The following is a 20,584-nucleotide window of genomic DNA, read 5'->3' as shown; positions in this document are numbered from 1 at the left end:
CCTTACTCTCTCCAGCAAGCTGGAGAACGACCAAGTATTGAGAAAGCGTATCAATGTATCTCCTCAGCAAGGGTACAATGACCTAGCAATTATTTTCTGGCTTTTCTCCTGCCAGGTATAGGTGGTTAGTAGACTGGTGTTGGTGATATGATGGATACATGACACTGATTCTGTCTGGTCAGTGGAGAGAAGAGTCCCATTTATTGCTTTAAAATGATCAATAATGTTCTTTGTTGGAAAAAATCATGTGCAACATGCCTTTGAATTCTAAGAATTCTATCACTTTTTTGGCTGCCACATTTTATTACACCCAAGAAAATGTGTATAAAGGTGTAAAATGATCAGGGAAGTACTGAAGGGGAGATGAGGGACATAGAAGGTCTGCAAGGATGCAATGGTGTTTCCCAGAGGAGAATGAAGAACATTCTAGCAAAGGGAATTCTGCTTAGAAGGGAACAGGGGGGTTAAGGAGCATAGCCCTTGTGGGAAAGTATAAGTACCCTGGCAGTGATAATCCACAGAGGGTATAAATGGAAAAGTGTTGGGAGATTGTACCCGAATCTTGTCAGAGGGCAGATTTTGAAGGTCCTTATATGGAATGCTTAGGAACTGGGCTTTAGTCTACAGGTAATGGCAGTTTCTAAAAGATTTTAAAGCAGGGAGTGGCATGATTTTGACTGTGCTGCAGAGATTTCACTCAGGTCTTAGGGTGGAGTGTGGATTCAAATGCTGCAGGCAATATAATCATTTAGGAAGTTAATGAAATAGTGATCATAAAGTACGTGAAATTTCAATCACCATGAAGCCTAGAACAATGTCTTATTTTAAAACTCTTTATTGCACACCTACTGAGTGGTAGTCCCTGGGGTGAGCAGCATTCAAAGCTGAATAAGATGTAGTAATGATATTCAAGAAAATGTTTTAAAATGATTGTTGATTGAAGGAATTTGAAGTAATTAATCACTGGCCTTTCCATTACCCAATTTTTAATTCTTCTCATTTAGTGTGGTACTCTTAATGTCACTGTTTAAACATACATCTACTTTTGCTTGTCACAGCCTTAGCAGGCTTCCAGCAGATTTGGCCAAGCATGACGACAGCAGCATGCCAAGTGTGACAACCAGCAACAACACACACAATCTCCAAGTGTAGAAACTTAAAAAATATACCCTTAATCACCTTCCTGGACATTTCAGAACAAAAATATACGAGAAATCCTGGTGGGTAAAATATATTAAAATTGAAACATGGAATTTAACTTTTTGTGCTTACAGATTGAAACTGGAAAAGAGATATGAGTATACCCACAGCTTTTATAAAGAACAAGTAGTCAGTTCTTTTAAAGTTAGTATGTGATTAAACATTATGGAGCTATAGCTCTAAATGTAGAAGAATGTTTACTTAAAAACTATGTAATACTTAAACGTTTTCAAACTATTTTCATATATGTTATCTCAAGTGCTATAACCTTTGAGATTATCATTATTCCTATCCTACAGATGAAAACATGGAGTCTCCGAAAGATTAAATTACTCATTCAAGGGTCATAGAAATTTGCTGAATCAGTACTGTAATTCGGATTTCCTCACTACATATTTTATGTCTTTTCTGCTCTGTCACATTGCCTGCCAGACGGAAATATTTAAATGATTGTTTGTTCATTTTTTCATTCATTCATTCGTTCCTTACATGTATTCTTTGTGCCTATTAGTACAAAGCACTAGATTGGCTGCTGCGTGATTTATGGAGGTAATAAATCAGTCTTGCTACTCAGGGGGCCAGTGTGTGAACCAGGTGGAAAATCATGCCTAATATGACAGTAATAGAAATAATTATGTAAGGTCATCATTGGAATAAGTATTTCTGGCTAAGGAATCATGGAAACCTGTATAGGGAAGGTGGTATTTTAGCTGAGTCTTAATGACTTAATGAGTGGCTGGCATTTGGGCCAAGTGAGATAGGGTGTGAATTCCAAGGAGTGGAAACGGTATGTGCAGAAGGAGGGAGAAAGTCAAGTATAAGCCGTGCTCGAGAAACAGTGAATCATTCTTTTCTCTGGAGTAGAGAGTTTGAAGACAGAGAAAGATAAGGCTAAAAATTTTTTTGAAGACAGGACTAAGGTACTTACAAATTTCATGGCAGATGGAATGGGGTGATGAAAACAACAAGGGTTTTGTTGAAGCCACACGAGTTTAGGTTCCAATATAGGTTCTGCTGCTTAGAAGCTGTATGACCACCCACAACTTGTATAATTTCTCTAAAACATTCATGTATCATCCATAAAATGAGGATATTTGTTAAATATGTGATACATATTTTTTGAAATAATAAAAATATTTTACCTTCAGGGTGGATGTGAAGATCAAATATCAGGATGTTTGAAAAGCAACTAGCACAAGAAGTCCCTCAGTTAAAATCACTTTCTTTCCCCATTCTGTGGTAGTCAGTGGGAACTAGGAATTCCCTAGTTTGCCGAGGGTGGTGATGTAGTGATAGTCATGTTTGAGTAAAGCCAATGTGTTGGGTGAATTAGAAGACAGAGGGAATAAGGGAAAAGACACAAAAAGTGTTTTTTGCAATACAGCACACAGGGAAATGAATGTCTCAATGAAGTTACACTCCTGGGCATATTTAATATCTGGAATGAGAAAAGAACATTGCAACACACTCTAATTATATCAAAGTAAAGTACGGAAAAAGATTACATAAAAACTAATTCCATAATATTGCTATAGGAAAAAGTCCAAATGAAACTAAACTTTGAAATAAAAGACGTTTTCATGCTGAGCTCCTATTAGAAGCAGGGGCTCCAAGCCTTTTGGTCCTCCCTTCTTTGATCTCTGGGAGAGGCCATACGGATGAAACAAAATGATCCGAACCCTCGGCACCTGGATATATTTCCACCTTTCAGGACAGCTATTCAGGAAACTCACCAGAATTACCTGAATAGGGATTCACTTCAAAGGGTGTCTTTTTAAAAAGACTCATTTAAAAGTAGGGATTTTGATCATAAGGGTGTGCCAATAGCTTACTTGACCATGATTCTACTGTCAGAAAAATCCATATGTTCAAATAGGAAAAGGCAGCTATTTGTTGAATGGTGTTGTCTTTTGAGCCACTCTCTTTGAAATGGATATGTGAAGTTTCAAAGCCACCCTCCCCATTTGCTCTTACATTCATTTTCTAAAGCCGAAGTGAGGCTTGGGAAAAACTCCTGTTTCTTCCAAACTTCTAACCATAAACATTTTTCTAAATATTTATGTATTAACTAAATATTTATGAATGTAATAAGTGAACTCTTAGTAACTGATCTTTATTGTGTACTCTTAAGTGGTAGAACACTACTTAAAACTAGGTCTTGGATAACAGAAGTGGATGGAAGAGGAAGCATGCATGACCCTTGATGTTTATGATCTAAGTGGGGGTGGGGGGGTAATATTTCTGAATGTACCACATGCCTATGAATTGGAATGATCAAACCCTACTCCCCTTTGCTTTCTTGAATCTTTCTCCTGTGAAAGTGACTGAAAGAATTCAATTACTTTTTCAGGGTTTTCAACACTAGGGTAATTGTTAATTGATAATTTCATATCTAAAAAGAATATAAACTACTGGGAGACACATTCCTTTGCTTCTATAGCCCACTGCAGTCCATAGAGGAGGTCTACATAGACCTTGCCTTCCTGGACCAAACCCCCAGACTTCCTGACTATGTGCCTGACCAAACCCCCAGACTTCCTGACAGTGTGGCTGCAGTGGTTGGCTATGGACAGGCAGGAGGCCCAGCTCAATCAATCTCTAGAAAGAAGCTATAATTAAAACTTGACACTTAACATTTCCCAAGAGATCATCTGGAAAAAATCCCACCATACTTTTCAGGACTTTTTATTTGAATCTTCATCCTAACTCCAATCTTTCCAATGTATCTGCTTTCATTCATATTCTAATCTCTATATATCTCTGTACATTCTCTGCTCTAATTAAATCCTTCTCCCCTTCTAACTCCCTAACTCCTTCCAAGGAGCCTTCTGTTACTGAAAGTCTGTAATTAGCAAAATCCTCTATGATCTCATTTCTTTCCTGGACATTTCTTCCACCTTCTTGCTCTAGCTGATTGCTGGCTATCCTCTCAACTTAGCGCTGGTCTTCTACCCATACCCCAATTATCGAAGAGTCTGAAGCAGGGACTGGGTATCTTCTTAGTTCCTCACTAGCACTTCTACACAGTTTGGCTCCTGTTTCTTTCTTTTTTTTTTTTTTTTTTGCATTATGCGGGCCTCTCACTGTTGTGGCCTCTCCCGTTGCGGAGCACAGGCTCCGGATGCGCAGGCTCAGCGGCCATGGCTCACGGGCCCAGCCGCTCCGCGCCATGCAGGATCTTCCCGGACTGGGGCACGAACCCCTGTCCCCTGCATCGGCAGGCGGACTCTCAACCACTGCGCCACCAGGGAAGCCCTCCTGTTTCTTTTTAAAGGTGCAACTTTTTTGAAAAGTCAGGCAACAGATTAGAGACTCACTATCTTTCCTGTTAGAGTCCTTTATCCAATTCCAGGCCCTGCCCTCCCACCGCTCAGTCATAGATGATTCCAGCAACTGGCTCACTCTATGCTCTTTAATACAATTTCTCCCATTATTCTTAATGGTCTAAATATCCACCCAAGTGATCCATCCAACTTCCTGCCCTTCCAATACCTTGCCTTCCTCACTTCCAAAGATGTTTTCCTCCAACTCACTTTAGCACCATTCCCCTATCATTTCTAAAAACTGCACTACTTATGAAATTTTGATTCCAAGCATGCACTTCTCCAACTACCATTATCTATCTTTTCAGCTTTCCAAGTATACTGTGGTATCCTCACTTCAACCCTAGTCAGTCAATCCATTGACCCTGGCACTTTTTTAGAGAACATAAACCCCTTATAGTTTTCCCCTTTTTCTTGCCAAGTTTAGAGTCCACAATCCCACTCTATTCATTTGGCAAAGGTCCAAATCTAGTTAAATCCACCTCTTCAACAGCGCTTCTTCTGCACACAAGTACCTGAACATGGCGCAAGAAAAACAAGTGATGACTCGTCTCTGTTTAAATTTATGACCACAAATCTCAGATGGGCTCTCATTGCTGCCCAATATTTTTACAGTACTGCTCTACTTAATTCACTTTCTCCCTTTCCTAGAATATTTTCTATCTCTGTCTTTAAACCTTAAGATCCTCATTCTCATCTAATGACCTCATTTGTTATTTCACTTAGAAAGTAGAATAATTCAGAAGAGAACTACCTCATATTCTCCAAAACCAAATCTTTCAATCTCTTTGAATCTGTACATCCATACCCTCCCTTCTTTCATATTAAAGTGAGTGAACTGGTAAAGAATAGCTAAAGCATTTTGGAAGAAGAAAAAGTAAAAGGACTTACATTCCAGATATCAATATTTATTATAGAGCTATAGTAGTTAAGAGAATGTAGGATTGGCACAAGAATAGACAAAGAGACTAATGGTGCAGAATACAGTCCAGAAACAGACCCAAACATGTATATTTATCTGATTTATGAAAAAGATGACACTGTAGTGAGGTAGAGAAAGTATGACATTGTTAATAAATAGTGTGGATCAAATGGATTTACATATGGAAAAAATATGCTTGAATCCTAACTTATACCATATTAGAAATTAATTCCAGATGAATTATAGATGTAAATAGAAAAATAAAGCTATAAAACTTAAAAAAAGGCCACTGTCATGATCATGATTTAGTCAAAGATATCTCAACTAGGACATAAAGAAAAAGATTATAAATAAGCCTACAATAAAGTTAAAACCCTCTGTTCATCAAAAAACTTAATTAAGAGAGCGACGAAGCAAGCCGCAGAATGGGAGAAGCCATTTGCAATACAAATATCTGACAAAGGAATAGAATATAAAAATAACTGCCACAAATCAATAAGGAAAAGCCAGCATCTGATGAAAAAACAGGCAAAAAAATTGAATAGATACAATGAGATATCCAAACAGTCCACAAAAATATGAAAAGATGCTCAATTTCTTTAGTAACCAAGGAAACACAAATCAAACCATTTTGGTATACCAGTGCATAACAACCAGAATGACTAAAATGAAGAAGACAATGCCAAATGTCAGCAATGATGTGAAGCAAATAGAACTTTCCATACATTGCTAATGAGAGTGTATAATGGTGGAACCACTTTGGGTAACTGCTGGACAGTATCTACAAAAACTGAACATACACATCCTGATAATCCAGTAATCCCACTTTTTGATAGATACCCAAGAGAAACGTACCCCTGTATTCACCAAAAAACATTTGCAAATATGTTTACGGCAGCACTATTAATAATGGTCCGACACTGGAAACAACCCATGTCTTTCAACAGAATGGATGAATAAATTACAGTATATTTATATAAAAGAACACTATTCAGTAATTGGAATAAATGAATTATATCTACAGGCAACAACATGGATAAATTTTACAAACATAGTGTTAAGAGAAAGAAGCCAGACGTGAAAAAATACCTTCTTTACAATTCCATTTATATGATGTTTGAAAACAGGCAAAATTAATCTAAGGTGTTAGAAATTGGGAGTGTGATTACCCTTGGCAAGGGGCAGGGGTTGTTTGTAAAAATAAATTGATTTATCAAATATTCTATTACAAATACACATTATTTGAGTTACCTTTGCATTTGTTAAAAATGATCATCATGGTATTTCAAGTGGGAAAAATGAATAACAAAATAGTAAAAACACAAAATTATTGCCCAAGATATGAATTCAGCTCAGACTGCCAATCTTTCCAACTCTAAAGTCTGCATAAAACACATCTAAATTTTGCAAAACTCATAATTCTCTTTCTGAGGCCTTCACTATATTCTCTTTTAAGAAGAAATGATGTCATGTCTACATGTCTTTATTTGAAAAACTATTTTTAAAAAAAGGTGAAAAAATTACTTTGAAATAAACCAAATGTAGGCAGCTGCTTTCTCAATCAACCTTTATATTACCAGTCTAACTTTGAACACCTACACTGTTGTTTCTCAAAGTCCAGTGTACAGAACTTCTGCATCACTACCTCTCTTGGAATCTACTGCCACAACTATTTAAAACAGGGTAACAATAGTTACTACCTCATAGAATGGTTATAAAGATTAAATGAGATAAAAATGCATTATCTTGGAACACAGTAACTGCTCAGTAGATGCTAGCATTTAATACTAACACTCAATTTATATTAGTACCATTATTAGAATAACCTGGTATGTTTGTTAAATTACTATTAATTTCTGAGCTCACCCCCAGACCACTGAAGCTGAGTCATTGGTTGGGCCTGGAAATCTGCACTTTAGCTACTACCATTTGGCTAATCCCTTCTGTGCAAATTTGAGAATCACTGTCCAGAGACTAGGGCTTACTTATTTGTTCCTCACAGTTCCAATACAGGGATCTGCACACAATGAATGCTTATTGACAGGCTGGCTTATGTTCAATATTGCCAGACTGATATGACATAAATTATTAAAGAATCTGGAATTTATTAAGATTTGTGCAGTATAAGGGAATAGATTTTTACATTTTGACTCCAGCAAAATATAAAGGGAGGATTGTTTTGTTAATAGTATCAAAAGTAGCTCCAGCTTCAATCACTTAAAACTCTTTCTTTATAAATGTGAAGATATTTGAATTCTATCATATTCCACATAACTTATTCTTTCCCTTAATATAACTCAGTCCATTTACATTTTTATTGCTTTTTTTAACTTTAGAGGATCCAGAAATCATAGATATGTACTCATGGAGAGGACAAATGACCACATTCTCTGGGCTTGCATTATGAATATTAGACCCAGAACTAGGCTTCTATAACCACTTTCTTTCTTACATCTGTGTTCATTTAAGGAAGGTTCCAGCAATTTGTCTAAAAGGAGAACTGAAAGTGCAAATGTCTTCAACTGTTTAATTCAAACAGAAATTTAAGTCAAATCACAGTAGTTATTTGAAATTTTTGTCTATAAGACAGTTATACAACTTATTACACTGAACAGAAAATTTTAATAGGGAGAATAAATCTTCTCATGAGATGTTTGCATTGAAAAGACAGGAGGGTCAACCTTTGACAGCAAAGAAAATGGAGGATTTATTTCCACCCTCATGTCTGCTTCATGTATTAACATAAAGATTAAAGGATAAAACCTAGATATTTTATCAGTGCAAGATAATGTTTAGGAACTAAAGAAGAACTTCTTTAGTGAAAAGTCTTAAACGAATGTTCTATTGTGAAAGATAAATTCATACAATTTAGTTACACGTTTTTCAATTACTCTTGGTTATCTGAATAAATCTAAATTCTATAAATTTAGTTTAAGAGGTTCAAGGAGACTTTATGACTCATTTATTTCATAAACCAAATATAAGAGTGTTTGGATTAGACATGAAGAACTTGACCCACAGGCCATCAAATGGACTTGTTATTTTCCAGCCAACAATCTTCTCCTTTATAAATACCAAATGCCCTTGACTTTCTGATGCCACAGTTAACCTTTAAAATGACTCTGAAGTACAGTGAGTCTTCTTTACTCTCCCACTAAAGAGAGGAAAGGACTGTTTTTTTTTCTTTTCTGGCAGTGATGCTAACTTGTGACAGTTTGCTAAGCAGTAGAAATCGTATATTAAGCAAAAGTCTCTGCAAGACAGAGATTACTACAAAATAGTCTTTATTTTTCCAATGGATACTGGCTACTCTTATAGGATCCAATTCCAAGAACAACTTCACTGAAGCAAGGGTCCCCTGGAACTGAAATCACAAGACTCATACACTGAAACCACTAAGGCTTTTCTTCCACCTCTGTCCAGTGGCAGCTGGACCTCTGCGTCTCCTAGTTTATCTCAGTTCCACAGGCTGAATTTGGACATGCAAATCAGTTATAGTAACCTACATTCTGACAGGATAGAGTAAAAATATGAAAATGAGTGAACACCCTAAGTAGAATATTTAGCTGTTTAGCAAAGCAATGATAATACTAAAAACACTTACTTAAGCATCCTAATAATCTGCTTTTTCTTAGAGTTAATCAGAAAATTCCCAGATGTGTGAGGAGCAGCAGAAAACTTCAGATGACGTTTAACTCATGCTGAGCATTTACAACTGTTATCTTCTCCCATTTTGAGAACTACCCTGGTAATTACACATTGCCTTCCTTAGTGATCCTGTCGGAGAAAATTACTTATCAAAGACCCAAATAGAGTCACATGTACACTGGTCAGATTTTACACTGCCTTCCATACGTTTCTTTGGCCCCTCTTCTCTCTGTGATTACCTGTGGCTTTGATTATTCAGTCCCAGATTTAAGAATAAACCAAGAGGGACTTCCCTGGTGGCACAGTGGTTAAGAATCCGCCTGCCAACGCAGGGGACACAGGTTTGAGCCCTGGCCCGGGAAGATCCACATGCCGCGGAGCAACTAAGCCCATGCGCCACAACTACTGAGCCTGCGCTCTACAGCCTACAAGCCACAACTACTGAAGCTCATGTGCCACAACTAATGAAGCTCACGCGCTTAGAGCCCATGCTCTGCAACAAGAGAAGCCACCCCAATGAGAAGCCCGCGCACTGCAACCAAGAGTAGCCCCTGCTCACTGCAACTAGAGAAAGCCCATGCACAGCAACAAAGACCCAACGCAGCCAAAAATAAATAAATTTATAAAAAAAAAGAAAGAAGAAGAAACCAAGAGTCCAGAAAAAATTTGGTCTGTTTTTCTTATCAATGATGGTGACTGTGAATTCTATTGTGACACCTGAAACAAAATCTGAACATGCTCAAAAGCCAAAATAGATTTAGAAAAGGAGAACACTTCTGGAGACCTGTGGTTGGTAGGTGGGAGTTTACAAGTTCTGATCTCATTTTAAAACTCTGAAGGCCCTTCACAGCAGGCTCTGAGAGTAAGAAAAATGAGACTAAACTAGTGATGAGACTTTCAAGATCATCAACAGGACATCCATTTTAATTCCCACCACAACTAAATGCATTTGATCCATTCATTCATTCACTCATTCATACATTTAGTTCCCCATATCTTCTGCAACTCCAGTAAGTTAGGAGCTGGATCGTAATTAAGTGCTTAATATATCTCCGAGGAATAAATATATGAAGCAGTAATACTTACTTTCCAGTAATAAACTGACTCCTGGACGGTGTGCAAATAGGCTGGACATAGTAGTTCTCCAGTTTAACTCCTTCGGCAGCAAGCTTGTCAAGAGTGGGAGTCTTTATCTCCGATCCGTGGTAACCCACATCTCTAAATCCCTGATCATCCGCTAGGATGAAAATGAGATGGGGCTGGGAGATGGTAGTTATGCTGGGCTCTGGTCTCTCTCCAGTTTGAGGTCGCATAGCCCCTTCCTCTTCCTCCTCCAAGCCCTGGCCCCAGGACAGGTAACCGTAGGTGAGGAGGCTGAGGACCCAGAAGCCTGCCAGCACCCCCATGGCTAGCATCTTTCCGGGCCAGACCCAGGCCTGCGGAGGAAGTGGCGGCGGCGGAGGTCCCGCGCAGCCCCTGGGGGCCATTCACTCTGGTCCCGGCTGAAACTCCAAGGCAGAACAACGCACCGCGCGCCGCCGCTGGCGCACACATGCACGCAGGAGGGGTAGAACCAACAGGCGGTGGAGGTGGAGGGGTCTCCGCCTGGAAAGAAGTCCGTGCTCCTCTCAGCTGTCAACACGTCCAACAACTTTAATCTTCTACACGTGGTGGCTTAGGGGATGGGACGTGTCAGAGACCAAGGAGTCGCTTTTCTCCATCAGATCGCACTTTTTCCTCCTCCTCCTCGCTCCCCAAAGTAGCTTACACACAAAAAGTTAATGCCTCCACCCAAAAGTTCTCAAGAGAAAAAAAAAAATCAAGTAAGGAATTGATAATCACCTTGGGCAGGAACTTTTCGTAGCCATAACTTTTCGCCCTCGAGGTGGAGGAGTGAGGTTCTCCCAGGGGCGCGCGCACCGTTGGTTGCGGGGTCGACCGTAGGTCCGGCAGTCCGATCACCTGGAAAGTACTGGGAAGTGGAACCGCCGAAAAAGAGCTCTTACCCATGCAGATAACAAGCAGCATGCAGTGAACCGGCCTCCGGATCACTCTCTCCACTTTTCCAGAGCTATTTCTCTCGGTCTTCTCCGAGGCGTTTGCCAATCTCCCCGACACTCACCAGGCGGCGAAATGACAAAAACAGCCCGCTTTACTGATCTCCCTCCACCGCTGACCACCTCTTCTCCGCAGGAATTTCGAGCAGCGGTTCCTTCTCTCCGCTGCTGGAGCGCACGGGGACCGAAGTGGGTCCCTGACCCCGTGCACGCTCCACGCCAAGCCCACTTGGTCTCCGCGGGGTTGGTGGCCCGGCGGAGGCGCCGCAAGCTGCGTGCGTTTTGTCAGAGAACTTACTTAGTTTTGGCACTGGAGTTCTCTGCTGCCTCCACCCTCTTTTCTCTCCAGTGAATCACAGAACTGTACTCTCTGCTTTAGCTCCCCCAGGAAGAGGGGGAGGGTAAAGCCGGTTTAGAGGTTCGATCTTTTTCCTTTTCGGGAGGAGGAGGGAGGAGGGAGGGGAGGTTTTGCCGGAGAGAGAGCTGCCCGCTGCTTGAGCCCTGCTGGATCCAGGGGGATCCGCCTGGGCTACCGCTTCCCTGGGTCTCGAGGACTGCCCTCCATCCTCCGGAGAGGGGGAAAACGGCGGCGGGAACGGGGAAGGGTGAAGTGGGCGCTTCTCCTCACGGGTCTGCAAATCAAGAGACCGCTCTCCCATTCCGAATGCTGTGCATGCAAACTTTTTCTAGCTTCTGGAGGGAGTGAGAGAGGAAGAGCAGGAGAAACAACAAATTGCGTAGATAACACTCCTTCCTTCCTCTTCTGGTTTTCCTTTTCTAGTCTCTCTCCTCCCCCCAATTTTTCCTACTTCTTTTATTCCCGCCTCCTTTTTTTTTTAAACAGTCCCGACTACAAGTTAAGTTGAATTCCCTTTCCCTATTGCTGGCCTTTACAGCCTGACTTCCTCATTAGCGTCTCTCTACCCGAAGATACTGAAATCGCCTTCTCCTTGCATTTCCACAAACTGACCCTTAGCGTGTCTCAGCCAAGAACATGGGGAGGAAGAGGAGTTACACATCTCGCCCTCAGGAACCACGAGGCCGGTCTGCACTCCTGCAGTACAGAAACCACCATTTCCCATCTAGAAATTCGGGAAACTTTGTCCCCCCCGCGTTTTTTTATAACTATGTGTAGTAAAGCAAAAGCTTGTCCTGATTATGAAGATATGCCTGCTTTTACTAGAGTCCTGTTTTTAAATCTCTGCTCAAAGACAGGAATGGGATTTATAGTATCTGTAGGGGGAGGCAATTAATGCCAAGAGCCACCGAGACATGCTTTCTCCCCTCCCCAAATTCATTCAGTAGTTATTTATTGAGCACCTACTATATGCTGGCACATAAAATGTCAGATTCTCCCAATTGCCTAGGTATAAATCTAAGTTTCATTTAGCCATTTACTTATTTTTATCTACTTATTTTATTGAAGTATAGTTGATTTACAATGTTATATTCTGTCCTGTTGCTAAAGTTCCTGTTAAGTTTCTAAGCAAAACATTAGTCAAATGGAAATTTAACACCGTTGAAACTTGTAGTGTGCACTATGCAGTTATTTTTGCTAACATGTGTAGCCTTCTACTAGTCTGTTCTCTTCCCTGAGGCCATTCTGGTTAGTCTGTGGAGAGATGGGCAGTTTTAGAAGACCAGCTTGGAAATGTGATCTTGGCAATTCTCTGAGTTAAATCACCAAATGTGTAATGAGTGAACTGAGTATTGGGAGATTGAAAGCACTGTGAGGTAATGCTCCCAGCTCTGTGGGTCTAGCCAGGTGCTTGAGTAGAAAAGATGAAAATAAACATTCAGATCAATCCAGGTACCTTTAGTTGGGGAGGGTCAATGACATAATACAAGAAGTGTCCGTGTTGCTATACAAGAAAGAGGGCCATTTTCAGTTCACATTTCAAGCAAGAGTAAAAAAATAAACGTTAACATTTACCAAATACTTACCATGTGCTAACCATAACACTCTATGTACTGATAAACACACACACACACATATCTGTAAGTATTTATACACTGTTTTATACACTTTGCCTCCTTTCCTTCTCCACCAACCTTATAAGATATCCACCCATTCAACAAATATTTGAGGAGCTGGGCCAGTGCTGGAAGCTGGAAATATAATCGTGAACTACGTCAGGTATAGCCTCTGCTCTAGTGGAACTTACATTGTGGTAGGGAAGAAATATACTGATAAACTAATCATTCCTAAACTCTAATACTTACTATTCTGTGGTATTCTGTATAAGTATCCAGATAAGTATTCAAAAGAGAAGGAACAAAATTCCAAGACATTTTAAAACAAAGTAAGCTGACTTAGTGTGGTTAGTGGGTAAGGTGGTACAAGGAAGTAACCTTAAAACTGAGGGAGATGTTATATTGTTTATTATCCTCTTTTGCAGGAAATTTAGACTTAGAAATCTGTCTGACTTTAAAACCCATATTTTTCAAAAGCTGTTCTTCCCACAAGTGGCTTTAAGATGTTTTCCAGCCATACAGCACAGAAAGAACACAGCTGCCAGAGTCAGAGAATTCTAATCCCCACACAAGGCATGCAGACTATCCACACACAGGATGGAAAGGCAGAACTCAGCCCTAAAAAAGCCATTTCTGGAGTAACACTAAAGGAGACTAAGAACTACTTACAGTTAGTAATAAGAGCCAAGAAACAAGAATGGTCATGCCATGGTAGACCAAAGGAGATGTGACTCAAAGGGGAAAATCCATCAGCTGAATGCCCCACCCACGGTAGGATATAGGTAAGGATTATTTCCACATACATAAGACTTGAGAATGAAATCATAGGCTGTTGAATGGCCTATGCTTTATTGTACCTATATTGATATTTTAAATACATAAACTTTGCATTTCTAATTATAGGATTGGTTTCATGCACTCTAAGCAATAGTTTTTTTTTTTTTTTTTTTTTGGTGGTAAGTGGGCCTCTCACTGTTGTGGCCTCTCCCGTTGCGGAGCACAGGCTCCGGACGCACAGGCTCCGCGGCCATGGCTCGCGGGCCCAGCCGCTCCACGGCATGTGGGATCCTCCCGGACGGGGCCACGAACCCATGTACGCTGCATTTGCAGACGGACCCTTAACCACTGCGCCACCAGGGAAGCCCTAAGCAATAGTTTTAACATCCTTATGAAATCCCAAGTTAAAGATCCTCAATAACTTATGGTTCTTTCCTGAGCTGGCATCTTGGTGTTCAGGCATCAGGTTCCCTTGTGGAATCACATCTTAGGTTTATTTTGGCTTGGATGTGGTCACATTGCAAATACACTACTCTAGTTATGGAATGATTATATAAAAATTAAAGATACTATTTGATTCAGTTAAAAAGATGAGAAAAGCAGAATTGCTTAGAGGTGAAATTAGTGTGAACCAATTATTCAGGTAAAGCTTAATCAGGAGATGGGATTGAAGCTATGCCTTAAAGTATGATGGAAATTTGGAAAGGAGGAGAAGTTAAAGGAAGGACATTTCAGATAAAAGGAAAGAGAATACCAACTGGCCAAGACACAGTTGGACTGGGAGAGTTTGGAAAATAATGTTAGAATGTTCAAGTGACACCAGATATTGAAGGACTCTGAAAAGCTATGAAGGGATGGACCTTGATTCTGAGGACATTAGGAGTGATGAGGTCCTTTAAACAGGACATAATATGATAAAATATTCTACTAAATCTTATTTAGGTTATTTCTGGGATTTGTAGAGATAGAAGCTACAAATGAATTGCTTCAGTCCATAAAAGTTTGAAGAGTTGTAGTTTTACCCTGAGAAGACTAAGTCTATTGAAGTTTTTTGTTTTCGAGCAAGACGTGATGAAAAATATAAGAAATCACAGGATATTTTTAGGGAGAGATTTGAGGGAGTAAAGACTAGACTCACACAACTGCCACAATGTGTAAAATTTCTACAGCAATATATATTTTAGGATAAAGAACTATGCTATGGCTATGCCATCTGATGGGAGATGGGCATTCACTGAAAGTTTAGAAAGAAGTAAGTAATCAACTAAGAGGAACACATGGGACAAAGGAATAAGGGACACAAGATAGGACCTCCTTTGATTGGATAATGTTAAAGGAAAAAAAGGAGTAGGGTAAATTGGCAGGATGGTCACTACTAGAGAGGGGAGATCAGAATAAGGCACCACAGTGTGGCCTGGGGCTCCCCAGGGGACAGACCAAGGGTAGTAGATGGCTAGGAGTGGAGGGTGGAATGAAGGAGTGGATATGAGGAGCCTATCAGTAAATAGAGAAGCTAAGAAAAATCACAGATAAGCAGTAAAATGTGTAGTTGCACAGAATTTCTTTGAAACATTTATGTTAAGCCTCACCATAGAGATGACATTTCCTGTAGCACAGTATGCATGGACAGAATTGCCCTAGCTTACAAATTGCATACATATAAACAAGTTTTGTTTTTTGGTGTTTTTTCCCTAGTAGGATAGCATGCCTACTACACTGTTTCCTTTTCTTCTGTAGGTTATTTATTTTCAACTAAACATGTACTCAGATGCTTAAAAGATACAGCTAATTTTTAAATGCAGCTTTAAAAAAATGTGAAAATGGTCAATCTAGGGATCTACAGACTATTAAAAGATTTAAAATCCTAATTGGTGCTTGTTTGGGTTTATAAGTATATTAAGTTCTTAAAAATGAAGGCTATTACTAAGTTTAAGTTCATACACAAATTGTCTAAAACAAGTTTGTCCTAATATAGTCATCTTCACATGAATTCCATATAATAAACTCCTTATTAATCATTATTAACTCTTTTTGAGGCTATGGATCTAAGGCTACTTTGAGCCATTGTCACAAGAAACAACAGCTCGCTGAATAAGACCAAGTAGGATGGTTAAATGCCTGGTTTAGTAATTGAGATCACTTCCCCTTTTATGGAAAGTCTCTGTTGAAATAAGCTATAATAATTTATAAAGAAAACATGAGACACCAAAGTTTCAACTGTGTAAAACTGTGGTTACCCAAAAGTAGCAAGGTTTTTGACATGAGAAATTCAGAAAATCTGAAGTCTCAAAGAAGAGATCTTTCTTCCATTCTATAAACATCTTTATGTGAAAGCAGACTTTTAAACAAAATGTTTATTATGGGAAAGCATGGTAATTTCTATAATTTTAAAATCTGTTTTATTGATTAAATTGTAAATAAAATTCTATATCATTTACATAGCAATTTTCTGTTTACAGTATCAATTCCTAAGCCCGGCTGCTCAATAGAATCCTTTAGTGATTTTTTTAAAAAGGAAATTCCCAGCTCCACCCAAAACCTAAATCAAAATACTCAAAGTCTGAAAATATCTATATTAGAAAAAACTTTCCGGGTGATTCTCATGTGTGTTGAGTTTTGAGCACCACTGATTTAGAACCTAAAGCATCAAGAAGCTTTAATGCGATTGCTTAATGGATAAGGTTGGTGCCATCTACCAAATATAATATGGGAAACACAGCGGAAAAATAGGTGGATAAGTCTAGAGTCAGCACATCTGAGGACTGAGCACCTAGTTCCTGTAAGATGGCAGGAAGAAGCACAGTTGGGATATGGCTAAACCACCAGGATCTAGAAAAGAAGGGAGAGGCATTAAAGTCTAAGGGGGTGATTATGTGGGACAGCAGTCTGTGCAGGCATTGGTGGATTCAGAAACACTCAAAGGGAAGACCAGCAGGAAGAGCTAAGTTTGGAATCCAGCTCCTCCATAGATGTCTTTGGGTAAAATTCCTGTTACTATCCCTGTGGCATGGACCAAAGGTGTAGGGTGGTGACCTCCTGATATTGATGTGGTGTGGTGTCTGGTCTCAATGGGGCTAGACAGATGTGAAATCCAAAGTCAAGGCTCACCAGTAAGAGTAAGTGCTTGATCAGATATCCAGGGAAGTAGCATATTCCTGATTATGGACTTTATGAATCTATAACAATCATATGAATTTAAGAATATAAGAATCAATTGAATCAAAGAATAAAAATTGTATGAAATTTATAAGATATTCAGTAGTAAAATAAATAGAAGTTAGTGACTGGAGAAAAAGAATGAGGGAGGAATGAATGATTATACCTAGTTTCTGGCTTGGAGAAATTGAATGAATAGTGGTACCATTTATAATGGTAGGAGTCATGAAAGCACTAGCAGGTTTGGGAGTAGACAGCAAATAATTACTTTAATGTTGTTGAATTTGAGGTCTGTGAGCCATCTCAATGAAGGAGTGCAATAGTTAGGTGGATATATGGGTCTGGACCTCAGGGAATAGGGCAGAACAGAAAATTTCATCCACACCTAGAGTGGGTAAAATTTCCCAGAGAAAGGTGGAAAATGGGAGTGAGAAAGGGCCTAGGACAGAACTATTTAAGGATAGGGAAGATAAAATGGGGCCCACAAGGAGACTAAGAAGTAGCAAGAGAAATATAATGGCAAAGGGGGCGACATTTATTGAACATTACTTAATAATGGCATGGTGCCAGCACTATATGAAGCGGTTTTTCATGAACCGTCTCAGTGCTCTTCACAACCATACTTTACTTATACAGGTGTTATTATTTTATAACAAAGTGGGGAGCAAGAGAAGGACATCAAAGATAATAGTATATCAAATAGCCAAGAACCAGAGAACCAGCACACCAGGAAGTGGGAGAGGTCAATAGAGTCAAGAGTAAAGAGGACAGTGAGATAAAGAACACAGTAGGTGTTAGTTCATTGGGATAAGTTCTCTGCGAATAGCTTACCAAAGCTTATTTCTCATCTGTGTTTACCAACATTGACAATGATAAAGCTCTAAAGTTTTGAAGTATTGATAACAAAGTAGGTTGAAAAATAAAACAAGGTTTTAGTCCAAAATCTATAAAGAAAAACCCTAATAATCATCAAATAATATAAATGTTAGAATAAACTAGATGAGACGTGTGGAGTCCTTACAAAGAAAAGTATATATTTATATTGGAAGATGAAAAAATTTGAATAAATGGTTTTGAATAAACTTTCTTCAAAACGAAGTACCAAATATTGTAAAGATAGTTAAAAGCATGCATCTAGCGCCATTCTGCCCATTTGCTAGCTAATAAGTTACTTATCTTCTCTTTGCCTCATTTTTCTCATTTGTAAAATGGGGATAGTAACAGTACCTAATGGATAGTGTGGCATATTACTTAGCTGTTGCCAAACAGTGCTGCTTAACAAACCACTCCAAAACTCAATGGCTAAAAACAACAATAATTTAGTCTTACAGGTCTGTGCATCTGCTCCAAGTGTTTCCCATCTCCTGCGTTCAGTGGGATAGACGCAGGTTCTTCTCATGGCAATGGCTGAAGCACAGAGAGCAAGCCCAGCCAAGCAAGCACATACCAACACTCAGCTTATCTCCTCATGTGCCATTGGCCAATGCAAATCTTATGACCAAGCCCAGAGTCAAGGGGTAGAAAATACACCCTTCCCAGGATTAGGCCAGGACAAAGCTGTGGATACAGGAAGAGTTGAAGAAATAGGGCCAATAATTAAATAGACCAAAGTTGTTTTTTTTTTTTTCAAAGTTGTTTTGAGAATTAAATGAGTTAATATTTGAAACGCACATAGAACAATGCTTGGTCCATTGTAAGCATTATTAATGTTTGTTTTAATTTGCTATTACTATGATAATTATTCCTAAATTATAAATTATTCCTAAGTTTAATGAGTTTAATGTCATTGAGTCAAAACCTCTATCTGATGATAATTCAGAACTCAACATAAGGTAATCTCAAGAAGAAGAGTTATAGGAAGGCCCCAGCCTTACCAGGTAGTAGAACATATTATTGTACAACAATAATTAAACACTGATTAATTAAAGAAAGAAGAGGCCAAAAATGGATTTGATGTTATAGGAAAACATATACGAAAATAAACTTTTCAAAATGAAAGGTTAAAGACAGAGTGATGAACATAATACTTGGATAATTATGTAACCATACTAAAAAAAATGAATAATTAGCACACACCAAGAGAAAAACATATCTAGTTGAAGTTGGAGAGCTTAAAAAAATTTAAATGAAGGAAACTCCAACAGAAAATTTAATTGACTATATGTCAGGTATATGGGGAAACTTTTATTTTCAGTTTTTAAATGATACAGAAATTTCAATGGTAAATGACTGATTATGAAATACTTTTAACAGACTATTACATCAGAAGTTTTAATAAAGGTGCCAAGATTCAAGCTGTGATTTTCCAAAGAGGTATGCCAGAACAAGATACCAGTTTTCAAAGGAGATTATTAAAAACAAGTTTGACAACTCTTAAAATTCTCACCCATGCCAAGGCAACAAAGGGTCAGAGTGTGTGGAGATTAGAAAGGATTTGTGAAGACATATTTTTATAAAGTTGTTGGTGTGCCCTGAGAACACCTAAACCTGCCTCTAAACCTGCCTACATGGGTCCAAGGTGGGAGATACTGACTCTGAGGTCCTGTGGTCTGGTACCTGGTTGTTGCTTGAGACACATCAGGACAGGGTGTCAATGAACCAAAGGAAGAGAGGGGTTTACAGGGGCTGGCCAGCTCTCCCAGAGTTTGGTGGGGCAAAGGATGCTCGAGTGTTCCCTGGAAACCAGATGTGGGCCACATGTGAAAGGAAGCAGGCCTGGAATTGTCTCAGGTCCTGTTCAGGAAGGTCTCCTGCAGGCTCAGGCAGACTTCCATAAAGAGAATCAAGGGGTAGCTCTCCATTCTGAGGGGCTGACTCTTTAGAATATGCCTAGAGACGCCTGTTCCCATGTCAAGGGAATTGCAGATAAGACACTGTGGGGGGCCCACATGAAGAAAAGTCACCCTGAGCACCTGCTAGGCCCAGATGCATCAGAGGCATCATTCAAGAACCTACTTGACTCACCTACCTGTTCTCCCTCCCTGCACACCGATCCTAGAGGAGTAGAAGTTGAAGTTAACAAGCTAGAGAAGGAGAAGTGGAAATACAAGGCAGGGAACAGGGAACTGGAAAAATACTCTAGGTTTCCAGGCTGAAGTAGTACTGATCTGGGGAACAGACAGAAGATTTGCTTTAAATGAAGCTCAGAGTTTTCCTAATTATATATGATTGGGGATCCTAATTCTGAATTAAGATCAGGTTCTGTGATGTACCACGACCACAGATTATTTGTTATTTGTGAGTGAGTCTAGAAGTCTGAGGGCAAGAGACATTAGGCCCACAGAATTTAAAGAAACACTGAGAAATAAAAACAAAGTTGTTAGAATCTGCTGGTTGTGCTTGTTCAACGTAATAGATATACAATTTTAACTGTGTGAAAATTAATTTACAAAGCTAAACCCTAAAAGGAAAATAAGCTGGTAAAATACTTCTAGTACTATAGCAAGAAAAGAGATCATATGTTTTCCATATAAAGAGTTCATTCGAATTTATAAGAAAAATATCCTGACCACCAATAATTAGTATGT

At 39.2% G+C, this 20,584-nt stretch overlaps 1 protein-coding gene across 4 annotated transcripts in view; it reads right to left on the bottom strand.

Annotated features, from left to right (window-relative positions):
- ARSJ (arylsulfatase family member J) overlaps nucleotides 1-18,480 on the bottom strand; it is a 71,686-nt gene extending 53,206 nt beyond the window's left edge. Inside the window, exons 1-2 of one of the 4 annotated variants that reach the window (XM_019927840.3) lie at nucleotides 18,387-18,480; nucleotides 10,180-11,843 (exon numbers count right to left, since the gene is read on the bottom strand). In XM_019927840.3, the coding sequence (XP_019783399.1) occupies nucleotides 10,180-10,580 (401 nt within the window). In that variant the 5' untranslated portion in view covers nucleotides 10,581-11,843; nucleotides 18,387-18,480. Of the gene's footprint in view, nucleotides 1-10,179; nucleotides 13,987-18,386 lie in introns of those variants that run through there. The other 3 variants (XM_019927841.3, XM_033856733.2, XM_033856732.2) reach the window with 3 other exon arrangements.
- Between the last annotated feature and the right edge of the window lie 2,104 nt (nucleotides 18,481-20,584).

This window comes from Tursiops truncatus, chromosome 5 (genome assembly GCF_011762595.2).
Source record: "Tursiops truncatus isolate mTurTru1 chromosome 5, mTurTru1.mat.Y, whole genome shotgun sequence".
In the NCBI taxonomy this organism is placed as follows: domain Eukaryota; kingdom Metazoa; phylum Chordata; class Mammalia; order Artiodactyla; family Delphinidae; genus Tursiops; species Tursiops truncatus.
The sequence above is the reverse complement of the archived record's forward strand: the minus strand, read 5'-3'. Positions and strand labels throughout refer to the sequence as shown.